The 22,830-nt window shown below is 29.9% G+C and overlaps 1 protein-coding gene across 2 annotated transcripts in view; it reads right to left on the bottom strand.

Annotated features, from left to right (window-relative positions):
* LOC140056471 (roundabout homolog 2-like) overlaps positions 1-22,236 on the bottom strand; it is an 89,360-nt gene extending 67,124 nt beyond the window's left edge. For both annotated transcript variants that reach the window (XM_072101841.1, XM_072101842.1), the window contains exon 1: positions 22,082-22,236. In XM_072101841.1, the coding sequence (XP_071957942.1) occupies positions 22,082-22,154 (73 nt within the window). In that variant the 5' untranslated portion in view covers positions 22,155-22,236. The remainder of the gene's footprint in view (positions 1-22,081) is intronic.
* Between the last annotated feature and the right edge of the window lie 594 nt (positions 22,237-22,830).

The following is a 22,830-nucleotide window of genomic DNA, read 5'->3' as shown; positions in this document are numbered from 1 at the left end:
TAATTTTAATTTGCATAATTAATTCAACTTATGGTAATCAGCAGCCACTATGTGTTTCTATTCTACTGTGCTGGCTATTACCCCACATCTCAAGTACTGGGCTTAAAGTGCAGCTGACCCAGGCCTCCAGACAAATATTAAGTAGGCCTGGCTATAAATCAGCACTGGTAGTAATTGAATTTCCCCATGGTTAATTAAAGAAAACTACAGATACAGTATTTGTTTATAAAGTCTAAAGGTTTATACCAAAAGTTTGTCAATACAGGTATTTAAAATTCACTCCAAACAAGATTTATTTTGAATCAATTATGATCTGACAATAGTCCAAAGTTGCATCATATAGGCCTACATTGGATCATATGATTTTGTAGGATTTATAGGCCTATGTAAGCCTGAAACATTTTCATATAAATTTCAAAAGACAGGATTGATTTATCTACAATTTTACTAATTTTTACATTGGTAAAGTCTGCAACATATGCATCACTGTACATAATAATCTTCAAAATGAATTGGCATTAATTATTGCATAATATAGTTTGATTCAAAGCAGAGACTTTTAATTTCCTTCAGTTCAGCCGCACCTCTATTTTAATAAGTAAAATTCATACAGTGCTTGGCAGTGCTATCGAAAAGTTGACATGAAAATGTTCCATCATCGCGTTACGACAACCATATGCGCACCGGTATGCTTTTCCCCAGTGGACTTCTAAGTTCATCATCACTTAGTTAGTCACTTCTAATTTCCTATCATCTTCCTAAATTTAGATTAAGTATGCAATCTATAAATTTTCATATTTTTTGTATACAATTCTACAGTATTATAGGTCTCCTAAATTAGTCTATTAAAAGTAAAAAGTTAGAAGAAAATACAACCAATTTGTTTTTTCTTTTATTTGGTAGACAGACCATGGAGGTGGAACTGAAAATCTAACTATCCAAACTTTACCAAAACCGGACACCAGGAGGTGGGTTAATTTGCATAAATTAAAAATGATTACCATTGAACATTTTGAAGCTTTAAATGGTTGGTTTTGCCCCACCTACTGTAAATATGTTAAGATGATAAAGTTTCCAATTTGCATTCCAATGTTGATTTGAAAAATTCTGTAGGCCTACAGGTCTCTAAACAAAACTTCCCAAAAGTGTTCTTTCACCAATGGTAGTATGCAATTGATGCTGGTTGACAGAAGGAATGCCAGTTTATCACACAAGGTACCATTTCAATTTTACAATCATTCAGGAAATTAAATCACCATTTACACAGTGATCAAAAGAACTGATTGACAATGACATTTTGACACCATAAGTATTATTTATCATTTGTACAAATACAAAAACTAATTTATGATTATGAAGCATTTTCAAAGCTATAATAACAATAATATACACAGTTGTAAAAATAATACCTAATCTAGATTACCCTACTATTCAATAGAGCGTGCTTAAAACTTGTAGTACCAACTAATTCTACCTCTAGGCTGATGTAGTTAGTACTGTTCAGGTAAACGGTCCTGAACTTGTCCCACTGTTAAATCGACTTAGCTTTTCAGGCTTCATTTGTTCTTCTAAACTAAATATTTGTAGCTGTATAGTAAATTATCTGTAAGAAGGCTCCGATATTTTCCTTTCTGCTTAACTGTTATCATTGAATGAACAAATTGCAATCAAAGATAATAAACACAGAGGGTGCGTGTAATAAGATTATGATTAAGGTTTTTGAGATGAATGGAGGTTTGCGCTTCAGGTTTACGGACCCTTCAAGCTTGAGTTGTTTTCGATGAAGCTCTGTGGTATGGTAGTAACACATATTGATTTCTAATGGCTCGCTCAATACCTTAAATGAAGTAAATCAGGTAGAATGGAACCTTAAGGCTCAGATTAGCCTTATATTGGTGAAGGAAACAATTGATTCAAATTAATCAACTAAATGTCACGGCCAAAAGAAACTATGCAAAATCATAAAACTAATTTACTATGAATGAATAATTCAATTTAGTTATATTAATTATACTGTAACTGTAAAACTAACTTCATATAATTATACTAAAAAATCATAATATAGCATATGAATAATCTGTACAGAACTAGTGTAATTATATATAATATAATTACACTAGTTCTGTACAGATAAAATCAAACTGTTATTAATATGCAATAATATCTACGGTTATCTCACAGATTTCCTCATCTTCCTAACATTGAATAAATTAATTTTCATTATGTTTTCAGAGAACCTACCGTGTGAATTAACCTAGAATAAGGGGGGGGGGGGCGAGTATCAATTTTATCCCTGTGGAGAGTACGTACTATTGAGAACTAGTCGCAATCCAATATTATTTAAACTATACCATGAAAGCCCCAGTGCATATAATATGTCGGCATATCAAGCAGAAGGGTTCGCTTTTCGCTCACAAATTTTTAAATTTATTTTCATATGGGTTTAAAATAGAAGACAATTTTACAAAACTGTCTGTTTACAAACATCTATCTACTGCACTAACAATTTTCTCTCTGGAGACAACTATTAATTAACTGATTATAAACATACTTGGGGCAGTTTTAGATATCTCTATAGTGGTACAATGTAGAAATGCAAGACAGAAAATTAAGTGTACACAAGGTACAGTATAGTTTTCTTTGGTACTATTGTGCTTGTAGTGAACTACAGGTATATTTGGTTTGTACTGTAAGAAATAAATAGGAATTGAAACCAATGACTCCCAAGGCCTATACAGTAGTTGTAGGGCTTTCAAATACAGTAGTGTACCGTTACTAATATAACAGCAACTGTAACAGGTTTTGTACTATACTGTAGATAAGCCAAAACGATATTCAATTCAACATATAAAACCGACCATATTTCTCTTTATAGGTTGTTAACAATACAATAATAAGGTTTTATTAGTTACAATACTAGCACAGAAATAGTAGAATAGTATGTTTCATTTCTGATGACGATAGTAAAACTAATAGTTTTTAGATTTGTGAAAAAATTCACCAATCACGCTTTTATTAAGACTTCCAATAATTTCCAATAATGTTACCAGTAGGCCTAAGAGTTTCTCTAAGTCGTCAATGGTGAATACTGCCACTGGCCCCAACAGATCTAGGCTGGTTAACTTTCAATTTAATAAATTAAAAAGTCAAAACATTCTAATCTAGGAGTCACAGTCATAGGATCCGTTTCTAATGACATCAAAATGGAATGGAAGTTGTGATAGCACAAGTACACAGCAAACATTAATTATCTACAGTATCTATCTTTCTATAAATGGAGTCCTGTAAAGATATCTAGGGAGTTAATGATAATTAATAACAGGAATCATAATGAGGCGTGAAAATAATGAACTTGGATGAACTAAGGGTATCAGGGGATTACATCTCTCACAAATATATTAATCATACAGTGATTCACTTTTAAAGTAAAGTTTATTGGTTAAAATAGGGCAATGTTCAGGAAGAGATAACATTCACTTACTTTCCAATGGAGTAAACAAACAACATGCATAACAGGTCTGTATGTTTGTTTTTCTCTAACTAATATAACTGAATTGGGCTAGTTGATTTTGCTATGACCATAGAGATAAATACTGAACTCTCTAGGCCTATACTAAGGCTAGTCCATTTTGTTAGACTAATTCTAACAGTAAATTTTGAACTATGGTATACATCAATGCAGAGTTTTGGCTTCAAAAAATCACTTTACAGTGTTTATGGAAGCGTCATGAACAAAAACTTGATACAGTCATCTCTGTCAATTTACCGAAAACCAAAAGGTTCCAAGAGGTCCAAAATAATTTTTACTATTGGAGTTGTATCTTTGTAGTTTCCATGCATGTTTTCCAAGGTCCAGGGTTCAATCTTAACTCTGTGCAGGGTTATTTGTTTTTACTTCACTCCTTTAAAATGAGACTTTAATAAGCACAATATAATTTATCTATCCTGACATTATTCTGGTGTTTGATCATGTATAATATATATTTTTTTTACAATTTGTTAATTCATTTAAAAATCTAGGTTTTAAAAGAAAAGATATTGTTGTCCGGTATTGGGATAAACTTGCTGTATGGTATTTGTTTTTCATACCATACTAATCGTAACAGCCTGGGAGATTTTACAACATTTTTTCACAACAAAATATCAAATAGTCAAAACAATATTTTGATAAATGGAAATCAAATTATAATTATCTGCAACATTACAGTATGTTGCCGTTTACCAATTCAAATTACAAATGGCTAAAAGAAAGTGTATGGAAAAGTAATCAAATAGGCCTAAAACACCATTAAATAACCATCATATGTTGTCCAGAATGAATGCTAAAAACTAGAAAGCATTACAGTACAAATAAATTCAAATTAACATTTTGTAAACTAATTTCCATTTTTTAAGGAGATTTTGTTTCTATGAACCAACTGTTTCATAAATGTTTTACTGTACTGTATATTATTCTTTAACAGCTCCTCAGAGTTTAACTGTTTCTGACATTTATATTGCACAGCTATAATTGAATGACAAAATTACATTTTTTTCTTATTTCAAAAAAGCTATGAAAGTATGAAAAGTTATGTGTGTAAACTACAGTATGTATTTTACACAAGTTAATATAGGTAAGCCAATACACAGAGTAGAACCCATCCCAATTAAGGAGGCCCTATCAGGACCAGAATAAAGTGTATTTACAATAGGGGTGTCCCCTGAATACAGTAGGCTTGAGCAGTGTTGATGAAATAATAATATTCCTCATTTTTTTTTTTCAAAAGAAAGTTTTCACTTTAATATGGATGTCCCTTAAGTAACTCGAGTGAGTGAGTGGCCGAGCGGTTAAGACAGTGGAACCGCAATTACGTAGCCATAACATCGGCAAGGGTTCGAGGCTCACTCACTCTATGGTTCTGGTGGTAGAACGAGTCTTCTCGGATAAGGACTATAAACCGTAGGTCCAGTCATAGAGGTTCACTATAATATCTCTATGGTCCAGTGTACACAACTAGCTCGTGTGCACTTTAAAGAATCTAGTACATCTTTCGAGACGAGTAGGGGGTTACCCCGGTGTATTAGTACATCACAGCCACTGATCACCAACTGAGCCCTCTGGGAGATCAGTCTTTGACTGAAGAGGTCACCCAGTATAAAAATGAACTAACTAACTAGCTATCCCAACAGAAGTGTAAACAGTACTGTAGGCTATACAGGTATTTTAATTAAGTGGTAGACTCGTTTTAAACTTTTTAAGTGAAAAGTTATAAATTTAAGTTGAAAAGTTGTTTTTGCTCATTTATGTTATCATTACAGATTATGCTGATACAGTAAAAATGCAATTGAACTACTTTAAGGAAATTTTTAACTCATTTCATTTTTGCAGCTTCAAAAAAATTAGCTGCAAAAATTTGAAAATAATTACAGTGTGAATGCAGGGAGTTGGTGAATGCAACAATAATTTACACTTTCTATTTGCATCCTTACTGTGTGCGGTCAAGCGTGCAACTAAATTATACTTTATATAATCTTTTAATGAGGTAATCACCAGGAACTGCAGTCACATGACCTACATTTCCAGGCAAAGATTTTAAAATGTGTTGGAAAAGGTGCAAAAATATGATGGTTATATCGTTAATATAATTCTTTTTCATAATATTGATCATTCCGTCGCAACATTACGCATAATTGTAATATAAAACATAGAGATGTTGAAATTACATTTGAAATTCTGCTGTTATTTAGTATGAAACATAATTTATTTCAAGACTTTTGTATAATGTACAATGTAATACATTGTATACAGTACATACATATATTTCAATTTTTTACATGATCATGCTTGGGATTGGATGGAAGGCAACTATCAACCATCAACTCCACTAATATCATAACAATATTTGCTATTCTTTATTTTTTTTTATCTTATTTGATATTAATTATGAATTTGAACCCAAAATTAAATAAACCTATGTGGGTGAGATTAAATTTATTATAAAGGTATTGAATTGTATCATTCAAAATTTATTACAATTAATTTAAATAAAGATGTTATTGTTGACACCATTTGTAAGCAAATACTGATATTAATGGCCACCCATTCAAAGACAACATCTGTTGGTACTAATCACTGAATTGCTAAAACTAAAAAAAAAAAAACACTCAAATAAAAATCCGTTTTTATAATACACTATAATTTTTCCACATTTCTTGGGTCTCGTTAGAATTTAAATACATGTTGTAACGTGTTTTGATGATAACAATAAAATTGTTTGTTTGTAAAATTGTAATAAAATACAGTAAATCATATCAACATTATTCTTTTACATTATTAGTTTTTTAAAACTTTTGTGACATATGTTATCACCACATCATGCATATTATGTTGTAAAATACAGATAAAATATTATTGGAAACGTGACAAATCTACTGTATCTTACTCTTATAAAAAAAAATGCAATTGGTTTGACTTGAATATATTGTAAGCTGCATGCGTTGATGTTCATCGGAGTAACCATCTAATTGTATACTGGCAAAACAAATTAATATACATTTACCGATCAACATTGTACACTATCTCAACATCATATAAACTTTAAAACCAAACATTTGGAACAATAAAATATTAAATAATGAAATTTTAACGATGCGACTCCTGCACTACTCACCTTCCACAAAGAGTGCCCTCACTTAACGATCAAAGTTGAATAATATTTCTATATCATATGAACTATAAAACATTCGAACAGAAGTATCATTTACATATCACCTGTGCTTCTACATCAGCGGTAAATTATCTTTATCCAGTGAGTTACGTTTTTAGTGCTGGTATTAATAACTTCATTCCGTAAGTCGTTTAAATTGGTTCACAGATGGAATTTAATATCAAGATTGTATGAAGTGTAGTAACCCCAATTAAAGAGATAGTTTCATTAGCTGAGTTTTACATACTTTTTGCGCAAACTTTTTGCTGGCACTGGTAAAATTATTATAAAAATTATTTGGTCAAAGGAGTCGCACATCTTTCGGTTCCAGCCATAAATTAATTCAATTTTAATACATGGCAGCAGGTGTACTTCTGCAAGGATAGTGGGTCAATTATTTATTATTATTAACAAGCCGCATCAACAGCTCCGGAGTGGAGCTGTAGCTTGGTGGTTAACGTGCTTGCCTTCCAATCCCAAGGTCCCGGGTTCAATCCTGACCTAGTGCAGGGTTCAATCCTGACCTAGTGCAGGGTTGTAACTCATGACTCTTTCAACTCCACTCCCTAAGCCTCAAATGAGACTTAGTTTATAAGCACGATAAATTATTAAATAGTTTATCCATCCTGTAATTGGCGAGTTACTCGCTGTTGGATGAGTATGAAGAAAAAAAAAAAAAAAAAAAAAAACAGAGATTCAAACCCAGAGTCTGCTTAATATAATATGCAGACATTTTACTTTAAAAAGTATACCATATACCGTATACTTTAAAGTTGCCTGCATATACCCAGCTTAAAGTTTTACGATTGACATGAAACATACTTAATTCGCACAACAAAATGTAGGTTATGTCGCAAGTTGTGTCATAGATTATACGGCTGATATAACAGAACAAGTCTTTAGCAATACCACAATCACACAATTTCTATAGCAATGTTAACTTTAAAAATACTTACTTACAAGCCTATTAAATAATCAATACATTCTCTGTGAAAATTTTCTCCTTTTCATTGTTCTGCAAACACCTTGTTTTCTTGCCCCGGGGAATTTATAATTAATAATAATAATAAAAGTAATCATAGCGCATTTACGCAAATAGTTTTCATATGCTGTGTATTCAATAAACAAAAACTTGTGACCAATAACACGGAAATAATATAAGAAATATTAAAAGGATTCTATGCGGTAGAAAATCAAGTAGTGTGTGATGCCATTGCTCCCGGAGACGGGTGCAATAATCCCGTTTACACCTGCCAATCAAAAGATAATTTTTATCATGCGGGTTCAATCGGTGGGAGCAGGAGATAATCTGCCAATATGCGAGAATATATTGAATGGTTCAGCTAATGTTTAATACGGTTCAGTGATTCCGGATTATATTTTGTATTCACGATAATTGCTTGTAATTGATGGAAAAACATGTACAAGAAAAAAGGTTTAAAATGTTTTTGTTTATATTAATAATTGATAACAATTTGACTTTGAATTATGAATTTGCTTATAACGGTAAAAACTGTTTAGCTTTTAATTTTTATTCATATATTATGTACTACCATATTGTAGTGTTATTTTTCAAATTATGCATGTACTATTAAAGCACTTGAGATATGTGTGCAAATAAAAGATTAACACATAAAGTGGCATTAAAAATGTGTAAGATGTTTACAATTTTTCAATGTATCTGTACATGTGATCGTTTTATCGTAAACATTCAGGTTCAGAATGTTCAGATAGGAAATGTACTGTTTCTTAAACAAACTTTCTGATGATCTTTTCAATATTTTTAGCACCTGTAGTCTTACTACTATAGGCCTACATCACTATAAAGGCATTTTAACATAATCGTTTTGCCACCATGAAATGCTATATGTAAAAACTTAAAAATGTTAAGGTACAGTAACTATGAATTTTAAAAGTCTGCGAGAGGGAGGCCAGCAAATGTTTATTTAGTAAAATCAATCATTATGATTCAGTATGAAATTTTTCAAGGACTGTTACCACATTTTGATTGGTTGAAATTCACATATAATTATTAAAAAATCTAACCTCTAATATCTCAAATATCACCTTTAATGACTTGCCCAATGAGGACACCAATTCACAATTACATCATCATCGATTTTATTTGTTCGATATGGAGTGTAGTAGGGTAAATGAGCCCCAAAGGTATGTACATAAACACACAAATTCTCCAACAATGCTGTTATAGGTAATTAAGAGAGAAATCATACAAAGGAATGTAAAAGAACGTGAATCATAATATGACGACAATGAAGAAATACTGGTAATCAAATTCTTGTAAAACAAAGTGTCAAATACAAGAATAAAAAATTATCATTACACATAAAATTATTTGTAATTTCATTCTATTAAACAATACGACTGACAGATGCAAACACACACAGAGAACGACTATAAAAACGTGAAACATCCATAAAAGAAAACGATATTACGAAAAATGTACTCATGAAATGAATAATCGTAGAATTTGATGACTAATGGTCAATCAGCTGAATATCAAACAATGTGTTGAATGTGTATAATAGATTGATTGATATAATGCTTGTCCATCAAAATTACATTAATTTTTTATTTATTTAAATACATAACAATTAAGGGTACTTAAGGAAAAACGTGACTGCAGTCTGACACACAAAACGTGGTCTAAGAAACTTTTAAAACATAGAATTTCCATTAAAAATTCTATTTTGAAATAATTTACTGACAATTTTAATTGTACATTTTAATAGAATTTAATAGTTAATTAATATTTATTATAAATCTAAATTTAAAGAAGTTTTTAGTGCTTTGAATTTTTGATAAAATGGCCAAAATTGTGTTGCTTAGTAATTCCAATTTCTTTAACTTATAGGCCTAAAGTGAAATAAAAAAACACAATTATCTACATTAATAATAATTACTTTAATTGTGTATATTAATTAGTTTATCTGAACATTATAATTATATTTCATCTATAAACATGCGTTTCATCTATAGCATATCAAATACTCTATCAGTCACATAATATCCCAGAAGATACGATTATGATACACAATGCAGTGGTTTGAATTTCAGACGTAACAAATTAGCGCTAGACTGAACGAGATAACAATATCATGGTGAAAGTATGTCCTAAGCCTGCTGTCACTGATGATTCTTTCAAACGAACGATTGCGAAAATTACTATTGAGGTAATAATATATTAATCTCCTTGGACTAATTATTTAATAGTGAAATCCGAGGAACAATGAAGTGCAAATTGAAAAGGTCAGATTACAGGTAAAATAAATAAGCTGTACACAGGTAAAGCAGGTAAGGTCAATGCAGGTGACACAGTAAACTAATATTTTGATACCAATTCGGTTCCCTGTGATGTTGAAATCAATACTCAATAGAATAGAATGAGTGAAAATAGTAAGTTTGATTGTTGATGGAAATTGACCTAAGTTACTACACTAAATAATAAAATATGAACAAAATTAACCAATTAAATTTTGAAATATTTTTAGGTAATCTACACCATTCAGTGGATCACCTATTGTGTTTATCAATATCATAAAATTTATTTGTTTAATTTGTATAATAAATACTTTAAAAAAAAGTTTATTGTAACACCACATGCTTCAGGGAAGAAGAGACTTCAAAAACTTCAGAAATAAAAATCCTAAATTAGGCATATTTGTATTATTAAAACCATTTTAGTATCACTTTTATTATTAATTATGAAATGTTATAATATAGGGATAAATTATTTAAGGGACTTAATTATTAATAATTGTACTGCAGTTACTCCAGTAACAAAATTGTGTATCTTTAACCTGAAATTATCAAAATGTTTTGGCTTCAACATACATTAAACAAACCGAACTAAAATGCAGTGAAATTAAATGCAGTTACTGCAGTAACTGCTTCGCAGACAAATACCATTAACAACCAAAAATAACAAATGAATATTTTCATATGTATCTAAAATTATATCCTTGTTGCTTTGTTTTTTTCCATCAACACTAAGGCCAAGTCGTTATAACCGGTAATCTGTGGACATCAGCGACAAACGTGAATTAACAGATTAAAGTGACGTTATGCGGCAACCGTTTCATTCCTTAATTAGCTGCTTGTCTTTCTACACTAAAATCACCTACGTTACACGACAACAAGCATGGAGCATCAGATACTCATAAACACATCTAGTGAAAGATGTCAATTCCACAGGGAAAACTGTACTTGCTATAACCATGGAGAAATTTCTCCATGTTATAACAATAACATTAGGAAAAAATTACATCACTAATTTAACACTGTAAATACCCTATCCTTGAAAAGAAAGAACTCAAATATGTGAAGCAAACATATTGTTTACATTTGTATTGAAAGATGTACACCATTTCAAAATCTTGATATTAATTATTTACAATTTAAGTATTTCATGCTTAGTTAGAAAGAAGAAAGAAAATCTGCATACTTAATCTATCCATTTATGTATTAAACTTTTAGCATTTAATGTGGTAAAATAACATAACTAATCTATGGCATAAATATTTAAATGTTGTTATAGGTCCTAATGTTTACTATGCAATTGAATGTTAAAAAGGAAGATTTCACTAGTAATTTTCCAATTAAATCTGCTGTAGTAACATTGGTTTGTAATTTCAAGGGAACGCTTTTACTTTAAACAGTAAATCATTCTGATATTGTTTAATAAGAAATAGAATAATTTTATTTAAATACTGTTGAGTAGCTTTGCATAAGGGAGTTTAATTAGTAATTGGTCAGATGTTTGCCCTACTCTGACATTGTACTTTAAACAATTGAGAATTTAATTGTAATGTCTTAGAAACTTTTAGAAAAGTTTATTTGTATTAAACTTTAAAATAAAATTTGCAAATATCAGCACTAGGCCCCTACATGCATTTTGTAAATATATATATATTTTCCTATTCTTCGGTCATTATACTCTTTTTAATACCCACTAAGCACAATCATAAATAAAATTGCAACTTAAGTGAAAACATAAAAAAATTAGTAACAGTCCGTGTGCTTGAAATTATCTCACGAGAGGTGGTCCCGTCAACAGCCTTGAGGCTATTGACCTAAGTGTGACTATTTGCCAACAAGCAATATACTAACAATAATAATATACTATTAATACACACCGCATAACATGGTACGGAACAAAGGATACAAACGGCCTACATAAGGCTTAGGCCAGGGTAGCCTTAAAACATGGCTTTAACAATGACACCTGGCCTAGTCATGTTTTATAAGCTCTTTATTTTCACACTTCTTACACTCCCTTGGGGTGCCTAATTTGTACCATAATATCACCCACTGTGTATTTCTAGGCCTCAAGGTTTCTTCTCTCCCACACTGGCTGAAATTGAGAACTTACAGAAATACATGATTTTAACAATAAGTAAATACCTTGGGAACATATTTAGATTGTATAATAATTGTGTTGTTTCTAGCAAACATTGGGCTGTCTGGCTTTTCCTTGGCCAACGGAAAATAAGTGCAATTATTAACACTGACTCCGAGACGAAGGAAATGCAACTCTTGCTTCCAAAGTTAAATTGTAAAGATTCATTAAAACTGCATAAGATTATAGTTGCCCAACATGTGAACTATTTTTAAATTCTTTCAGAATTGCGCAAACAAAGCGATTGCAATTATAATTATGGTATCAAGACATACATTTTTAAACTTTTGGTCTTTCTTATCTTGTAAAAATGTATATGAATTGTAAAACCAATTAGAGGCTGATAGATACTGCTCAAAATTTGTAACTAAATTGAACTTTCAGCTTTATCCTTAAAGATGTATGCCTCTCAAAAAGGTTTTAAAATAAAAATTGAATAGGTCATTTTGCAGTTTTAATATTTTTAATCACTCCTATAGAAAAAAAAAAGTTTGAAAATGTTTTTGCTTAAGTCTAGATAAATTACTGAGAATCTGGAAAACTTGCCTCATGTATCTTCAGTCAAATGTACTTTATTTCCTTTGTTGTTTTTAAAGGTAAGTGTTCTATTTTTCATAATTAAAATAATTTAAAAATACTGGTAAATCTGTTTCCAGTAATTCATAATTTACCGGTAACCCTTAACTCATGGCAATAAATTACCATTATGCATAATATTATAGTAAAATAAAATCTATATAAAAGTGTCTAAAGAAAATGCTTCTGTAGAAAAAAAAAATGTTTTCGCTTATAAAAAGTCTAGTATACAGTACTGAGAATCAGGAAAACTTGCCTTAAAATGTATCTACTTTACAGTCAACTGTACTTTCTTTTCTTTGTTATTGTTAAAGAAACTGTTCTATTTTTCATAATTAAAATGATTTTAAATCTGTTTCCAGTAATTCATAATTTAACAGTAACCCTTAACTCACGGCAATAAATTACCATTATTCATAATATAGGGGTATCTATAAAGTCTAACACACAGAAGGTTTGTATAGAAAATGTGTAAATAAATTATCTAAGGACTAGGATAGACACTAATGATGTCATTAAATCAACAAACAACAAATTTCCAATCAAAAATAATGAATGACCAATTAGTACAATACTATGATGACTTCATCAAATAGGTATTGTGATTCACGTTGGCTGTACTATTTTTAAAACACACAAAGAGATCGGTAATAATGATAGTATATTATGTAGATTGATAAAGTGCAAAGTATATCAACCGGTATCAACCTATAATTCGTGTGCCTTTATTAAACAAAATTAGGGTTCTGAAGTGCGGACACACGCAACTACGCATATACTTTAAAGAACGCCGACATCTGCTTATATTTGGTTTGACTTAATCATGTTATAGAAACTAAAATATATTTGTAATCACACGCATATCAAATTTTACGGCTTAATTAAAATTGACGCGCTGTATTCATGCTTGTTACAGTACTTTTTGTTAAAATGTCATAAGTTTAAGTAGATCTAGTAAAGACCATTTAGAAAAATATAAAAATAACATATCAAATTTAAAAGATTAAGCAGAGCTTAGATGAGAGTCAACCAGTGGACACTAGTCTCGTTTGGAATATACTGTTTTTACATTTAGTAGACGGCAGTAGTGCTCCTAGTACAGTTGGTTAATATTCAGTTATTTTATATAGCAACTGCACTTTAGTGGACTTTTGTACTAAAGAAAAAACTAAGCTTAATTAATTCACTCATACTTTAATCGTTATTAATAAATTAAGTTTAGGTTGGCCTTGTGCAATTGTTTCCTGTTCTGAGTATTTTATTTATTTGTTTGTCCAAATTTAAAGATATATTTTCTCCCTAAAAAAATATTTTTTTATCGATTGAAAAAAAATATTTTATTTTTCACCTGAAAAAAACTTAAATTTCAAGCAAACAATAGTAGTTGGCTCTATTGTCTGGATTTTTGGTTGAATTCACCACGTATTTTGTCTTTTTATAGTTAAAATAATAGTTGTTCCCATTATCCTGCGAGTTCAGCATAAAATGGGTCTAAAGTGTAAATACTACATTTTTTTTTGTCTCACAGCAGTGTAGCATGTTTTAATAATAAATATTTTGTTTTGATTGTTTTTTTCCACTCTGGTTTTTAATTTAAAACAATGAAGACACTGTATGTCCTTTTCTAGGGTTTTCTGTCCACTGTCGTAATCTAATATAAAGTTATATATACAAATTATAATAACTTTTCTAAGAATTTTTTACAAAATTAATTATGTGTATTTATTTCATTTATTACATAATGTTGATTTTTTTTATTTGTTATGCATATCCATAATTGTTTTTAATATGGTTTTTAATATTATTTTTGTATAAATATAATTTAATATAAACAAGTTAAACAATTATAATATTCTTTATTTTTGGAATATTATGATTTCAACACACAGAATTTATCAAAATGCCTTAACAGCACTATACTGTAGTAAGCATTGCAAACATACTGTAATTTATCAGGTTGCTGCTGTTTCAGCAAGAAATATTGTGACATATTTTTCAACTTGTCAAAAGTTTTTTTTTTAAATGTGAAAAACCGAGCAATCCGCCAAGAGAATTGCCCGCTAATTGGGAGTGTAGACTTGGAGAGTAATGCGTCATTCTAACCAGATCCGTACAACTCTTGCCATTAAAGTAGAACAGTGGGAATTGGATGTGTCGTGGTAAAAGGAAATGGCCGGTTGTTATGGAAAAGGAATGGAACGCCTCTCGGGATGTTCCATTGTTGAGCATCACTTTCGAAATGAAGAATTAGCGGGTTTAACAGGAAATGATGATTTTGATATAATGGTTTTGTACAATTGAAAAATAACAACTGGGACAAAAGGATGTGAAAAAGACATCAGGATTAACCACCCATAAAGTATGGTGTATACTGTAGTTTTTAATATATCTATGAAATGTGTAGAAGTTTAATGAAAAAATATATCAGTCTAGGCTAAAAATGTGTAGCTAAAGACCAAACTTATGAAATTTGTTTAAAAAAAACAGCGAACTTTTTATCATTATTTTAATAGAATAAAAATATATACTTTTTTTCGTTAAATACTTATTTTATTATAGGAACTTAATATATTATGTTAGTAATTGCTAATTAAATTATTAAAATTAATAAAAACTATGTTATATCCCACTCAATTTTGTTTATGCTTTTTTTCCAAAAACATATTTATTATTAAATATTACTGTATTTATTATTTACCACAAACCATCCAAACACAAAAATATGTGTTGATGAAATTTGTGACAGCACGACGCAGATTGCAAAGTGGCGTTAATGATTGGAGCGGTGAAGCGTAGCAAGAAATTTAACAGCAACTGGTGTTAAATCTGCTAACTTAGACAATTATATAATGGTTGGATTAAATGGTGAAACGGCATCAAGCGAAAATATTTGTTGTCCCGTTCTTTTGATTTAGGCTTAGTTGAACAATTTAAGAATAATATTTCAAATTGTTAATGTTGTGTACAAATTGTGTTTTATGAAGCAATAGATCTACAGTACCTGCTAATAATTGTATTGGTTCTCCCCTTTGAAAACGCAACGAGAGGTTCAACAAAACAAAAAAAAACATACATAGACGCACAATACAGAGTAATATACCTGTACACCACTAATCCTATATTATATTCCAGAACACATGCAAGACCTGCAAGTTTAAATTATTATGTAACATAATAATTTAAACTTTAGTAGTTTGACTTGGTTTAGTTGCAATGAACATTTATACTGTAGATTGAATAAAATTGTGACATGATATTAATCAATCAATCTAAAATATTTGTCATATACATTTGACTTTGATTTAGTTCCAGTCAACAATTTAATAACAATTGAAAGTTAATATTGTTTATTTATTGCTAATTGGGTGTTGTTGAAACTTGATAAATGCAGGAATTGCGTCTCATACTTTTTAAATTAAGTCTCATTGGGAGGATTAACTGGTAGTGCTGTTTTTGCCATGAAAGATATCATGGAATTAATGTTCAAACTCTATAGCCCTGAGATTGGAAGGTAAAATATGGTAACCACCAAACTACATTGCTACTACAAATACATTAGTCTGATTTTGATTAATATTTTTATTACTTGACAAAAACATATGTTGCCAAGTATAGTGCTGTTATAACAATTATTAGGTTGAATTTTTGGGCGTTAATTGGTGAGGTAAAAAATTATTATTAAAATCTTAAGTTACCTTTATTTTCAATAGGGGCCGAAACAAATACTCTTTAATTTTGGCAAGTATTTCGCTCAGTTTTCCAAAGGGGCTTAATTTATTAAATTATTATTCAATCAACAAGGATTTTTGCTTCTACAGTAAATCCACTCAGGATAAAATTGAAATAAAACGTCAACAACAACGAATCATACTATTAAAAGTAAAATTTATAGCTACGATAATAAAAGCATTTGGATGCATTATTATATAATTCCATTATGGTTTTCAATCCTACAACATTAAATTGGATCAACAATATATGTTTAGACAGGTTACCTATCGTTTAACATTTATAAATTAATTATCGGCTTAAAAAATCTTACTAAAAAAGAAAAAATAGTCTTAACTTTATGACAGTATTGTAATGACTAAGGGTTTGGAATTTTTCTATGGGTGTTTATTTTTGTTTTTGGCCACATCATAAAAAGTTAATGGCAGTGTACTCCCGTAATTTAGACATGATGCAGTAGAAGGAGGGGGTAGGAGGAGGAAGTGAATGGAAACAATGGTTTGAATAATTGAAAATTTCACTCGTCACTTTAGATTTTCCTTTTAAGGAGATACAGTACTGTAAGAAGATACAAAAAGATGCTACAGTAGCTTATTGTTATCATGATGGCTGCTGAACATGGACCTTGAAAATTCATTCAATATACACTATCTATTTTAGGTTCATTCTCTGGAAAATTGGAAGGATTCCTAATCTTTCAATTTTTTAATCTTTAGCTGTTTGCTACAATAAATTATATCAGTATCATGAATTGAAATTTTAAATAATTTCATGTCAATACAAAATATTGTTATCATATTATTAACACAGGTTTTCATTCAATAATCTTTTAATCATATTATATAAAGAAAGAATTGTCTGTTATAAACTCATTGTTATCATGTTATTATCATGTTTTCAATAATCCTTTAGTCATACTGTATTACAGAAAGAATTTTTTCTGTTAACCCTGGATTTTATCATATCATTACCAATAAGATTGATGTATTGTATGTTTTAAAGCCCTTTTGTTATCATATTTTTATCAAAGTGTGATGACAACAAGAATTATATCCCAATTTAACTGTACTTTAACAAACTTAATGCAATAATATTATTAAAAGTTCATCATAAAAAAGTGGACTAATAAATCAATTATTATTGATTCCTATCTCACCAAATCCAATCATTATAAAAGGGAGAGTGTGACAAAAGAACTTTTAAATTTAAATGCCAAAAAAAAGAACTTTACAGATCGCGCTGATAGCTTATCTAACTGATGACATTTTAACTGCAATATTAGAATTCGCATAACGATTTGAATCGTTATTATTGAAATTTTGATGCACAAGCCTAAAGCATAATATCACCGAAAATATCTACCGTCTATCAAATCCATGCTTTTAACGTTGCTGTGCATTACTCTACAGCTACAAAACTAACTATTAATCATAAATTTATAAAACACATTTAGCCGATATGAGAGAGTTGAGGAACGATGCAAAGTTTAAAAAAAAAAGAAAACATGATGATGTAATGTGCCGGTTTGCTACGAGTGCCTCGTTGAAAATTTGTATTTCTGTAAATATCAAATACTCCTATCGCATTAGCGCATTAATCTGCTGACACTGGCAGATTGACTGTCATTAATGACGTGGTGTTTACAACGCAACTCTAGAAATATAAAGTGGCTAAAAAACATATCCATTATGAATTTATACATCTGTGGTTTAAAATATATTATTTATAGTTATAGTTTGATTTAAAAGCGATAATATCATTTGAATGTTTTTTTTTATAAATTGAAAATTACTGAGTAATAAAATGTATGATTTTAGATGTTTTAATGTAGAAGTTTAAGGTACTAGTTACTGCAATATGCTGTGTGATTTACCACAAAAATGTTTGCTAAATAATTGCAAACAAATGTGTAGACAAAATGTATAACAGCACTAGAATATTGATATTATTTATTTTTAATAATGCAGTTTTTCTCATGTAACATAAAGGCTCTGCAATCACAAAACCCTCTACAATCTTGTTGTTTGTGATATTATAATTGTTTGGATCATATATTATTATTCAATGTGTACTTTATAGAACCCAGTTCATTATTCGAGAAGAGTACGGGGTTACCCCGGTGAACTGGTTCACAAAATATCCCACCTATCTGATAGGAAAGTGATTAATTTACTATTGGTAATCCTTCGCCACATTGCCTAAAGACATAAAAAAAAAATAAAAAAAACACATATTAAATTTTTAATTTTGATACATATTTGTGTCATTTAAATCACTACAATCTGAGAGGCTTAATCTTCTTTAAAAACCAACAATTAAAGAAAATTGAAAAGAAAATTTGATAGTTGCTGATAAACAACTGCGTTTTTCAACAGCATACAAAAATGAGAATGCCAAGACAGAACATTTACAATATCACGTTTAAAAATAGAAAAATACACTCAATGAAAAGAAGATTAAAAAGCATTAGGTTTCAGTGGAGTTTTGTATCAATCATCTATTTGCGCAAACAACGGGACAATAATTGCGCCTAAAAACATCTTAGGCTTTTGATCTGTGACATTTTCAGATGTTTTGCGATATTAATGTCCGAGGCAAACATGCATTTGTCTTCATATGTAGGTCTTTTTATTTCAAAGGTCTTGTCTCAGGAATCTGCTCAATCTAGCATGTTAGCAGACTCAGTTTCATTAATTGAATGTATATACTACTGTAAATATAAAACCTGAATTATAGTACAGAAATAAATAAATTCAATGAAATATATTGATTACAGAAAGTAGCACAGCACTTTCCAATTGGAGAAATTGAATGTCTTCATTATTTTCTTTAAAAGATATTTATATTGTTTGTATAGTTTATATATTTCTATTCTTTTTAAAATAAAGCCTGAATTAATTTTTTTTTTTAAACTGAGTGTCATAATTTTGTAGTTATTTAAAGAATCCCGGCTCAGTATCGCAAACCAATTTGCTATACAAACAAAAATATGTTTGTTGGTAAATCCATGGAGAATACTGTATCTCCATGATAAATCTAGTTTAAAAATCATAAATGTATGTTCTTTTATGATATATGACAGTAAATATATTAAATGATAACTTTTTATTAATTTGCACGGGTTATTTTTGGTAGTAATTTTAAATTCTGATGACTCTGTTAATAATGGCAGATCCAATAACACCAACTCATGTTAATCCAGGTCGGACTAATGAGTATAAATTGGCTTAGCGATGAGATTCAAGCCTCGCACAGCAGGCTCAAACTGCTCTGACAGAGCACATCAAACCCTTCTATCATCCCTTTAATTCCAATCAAATAATTCAATTTCTATTTATAATGTGTAGAGATAAATACGTCACGCACACATACTACAGGACGTATATCTGTCATGCAGTATTTTTCTATAGTTTAAAATATAGTATGGTAGCTAGGTTATTTAACATAAAAATAATTCAGTAAAATAAATAAGCATAACATTTAAATTTTCCAAAAAAAATTGTTTTAAATTGTGATGAAATAAAAATTGTAATTCCATATTTAATTCATGCTTTCCAAAGTTACCACTCACTTCGCTGATCTATTTCAATCACGTATTTATGGCAATTAATATTTATCATACTGAACTCATTTTGAATGTTGAGGCCCACTCATTTAACACACTTTTAGACCTGGACAATAGCTCTTTACAAACAACTGCTAAAGCTTTGGCCCAAGTTACCCCTAGGTTCCTATCAGCCTTAAGTTCTTAATGGGCTAGCCTAGGTCTAGAAGAGTATTGTCTGTAGGTTGAATGAGGCCGCCATTCACCAGGCCCCAGCCCGTCCCAGACCCTAGGGCTTCCATACTTGATCCCATTCATAGCACTAAATGAACATGACCCTAATTGAAACCTTGAGTACCTAATCCACTTCATAGACAATTAGTCTGACAATCTTTCTCTTCTGTTGCCATATGAAAGGCAATTATTGATTTAGAAATTTACATCAAATATTATAATCTAATAATAGTTTCCTTGCAAAGTATCAAAATGGCACAGAAATATTAAAATATTATTGAAATAAAGTACATTCCATAAATGCCAAGTAAAATAGTTGAATGACATAACATTTTAATTAATGCTCACTATAAAAAAAATATTTTTACATTAGTTTGCCCTTTTTTGTGGTAAAATGTGCCAGTTTATGGGAAAAAAGTGCCTGAAACTAAAGGCCTTTAATTTAAGTTTTAAAAATATTTGATTAGTATCAACTAACTAGTATTGAACATTTATTTTCAAATTAAGTAGAATAATTTAACATGCTTTACGAAAAGAATTAAATACACTATCGTCTGTAGAGATAATTGAGAAAGATGAAATCTGTGGGACCTTTAACAGTACATTTTCCTCCTGTCTATTAATCTAGCAAGGCTGTTTCTACCACCTAACAACAAAATGTTTTAAAAAAAAATACAAATTTAAAATGTATCTACCGTACTTTGAATGTGGCATACACTTTACAGTACAATAAGGTTAAAACCTAAAGTTCTGATTTTTTACCATAAAATTCAGTACAAATATTTACCTTTTTTTTCAAAAGTGATGCAAATTGTGTTACAGAAAAACATTTTTTATACAACCATGCATGGAAAATGTTTATTATATTTATAGGTCGGATACAGTAAAAGTTTTTAAATAAGATAAAGGAACATATGAAGGGATAATGACAGAAGCTTATCTTCTACATGACCATGGGGTGATCATTCCTTAATCCCTGGCCAGAATGGTAACTGTGACAATTAATTAACCAATTACATCACAGAGGAAGTGGTTAAGTACATCCTTCAACATTCTAATAAGCTATAAAGTAAATAGTAATATTAGCAAGTATAGTATCAGGGTAAATCCATGTTAACAAACTGTCAACAGATGTACAGTATGAATAATACAGTAATACTTATTCGAAAAGGGAGAAAATCACAGGCATGAGATGAAAAATAATTATTGCTATTAGTTACCCAACACCATAAAATACAAAAATTATAAAAATTCATGCAGTTTTATTACAGTACATGTAATTGGTCAGATGTTTTGCGCTACTCTGACGTATTTTGCACTTCATACTAAATACTTGCTAAAAAATATGCAAATAATTTTCGGGTGAGACTCGAACCCACGACCTCCAGATCACTAGCCTGGCAAAACATCTGACCAATTACTCAACACCCGGACGCAAAGCTACTCCACAGTAGTTACAAACAATTACAATACAGTACATGTATTGTAACATCAGGACTATTTTGGGTAACTGTAAATGTCACTACCAACCAACAAAGCATGCTGTACATAATGCTGATTGTTAACAGTAAATAGTTATTTAATTAAGTTTTATTTAATAACATACAGTAAATTTAAACGGTCCCTAAAATTAGTAAAAGTTCATAATGGGCTAGCAATAATCTAATTAATACTGCACTCAAATGACTGCACTAGCTAGGACTGTAAAAAATAACCAATTCATGTCTTCTATACACTGTTTAATGGTTTTGGTTTTAAATTTATATTTATGTTAATGTTTAATTACTGAATGTTTGAATATATTTAATATTTATTTAATAACATACAGAAATTTTAAACTGTCCCTAAAAGTTCAAATGGACTATATCCATGATCTGTTTATATTGTTACACTTACCAGATATCAGTAGTAAAGTAAATCCTAAAAAAAAATTCCTCATGTGATCTGGAACAATGGATAATAGTTTCATTTTGCCAATTTATAATATATTTCACGAGGATTAAAGTAAGCTTTTACATCAGGCTGTCTTTAGGGTGATTCCAGTGCCTCTCTCACACATTATTGTAGCTCTAATGCCAGTATTAAGGCAGTTGGTAATGGGAATACAGCACTCAGCAAAGTTGGGACTGTTTATTTTTACAGTAGGGGTGCTTAAAAAATAAACATACAAACATAATGCACTTTATTAAACTTCATTAACAAAAATTATTTACATAATAATCAATTTGATTTATAAATTAAAAATTAAATCAATTATTGACCCTTCATGTCAATCTAACCGTTAGAAACTATAACAATTTATTATATAAATTAAAATAAAGATCTTACAATAAATGAACTATTCCAAATCATGAATATTCATGTTGGAAGATTACATTATTGTTTAGGGGGTGGAAACAGGAAATGAGGCATAGCAGATTTTATGGATTTTTTCCTGGATTTCAGCAACATAACTTAACACTCTTTGATAATTGTCCTCACCTGGGTATAGCTATTATTATACTTAGAACAATGGAGTGACCTTCAGAGTCATTTAATGTAATACTGTAATATGAATATCCCATAAACACTTGTTAGTTGTGTTTTGTATTCAACTTCCTTTGTCTTGCACATCAATTTGCTATTAAAGAGATTTTAATTGTTCT

Source organism: Antedon mediterranea, chromosome 8, assembly GCF_964355755.1.
Source record: "Antedon mediterranea chromosome 8, ecAntMedi1.1, whole genome shotgun sequence".
Classification (NCBI taxonomy): domain Eukaryota; kingdom Metazoa; phylum Echinodermata; class Crinoidea; order Comatulida; family Antedonidae; genus Antedon; species Antedon mediterranea.
The sequence above is the reverse complement of the archived record's forward strand: the minus strand, read 5'-3'. Positions and strand labels throughout refer to the sequence as shown.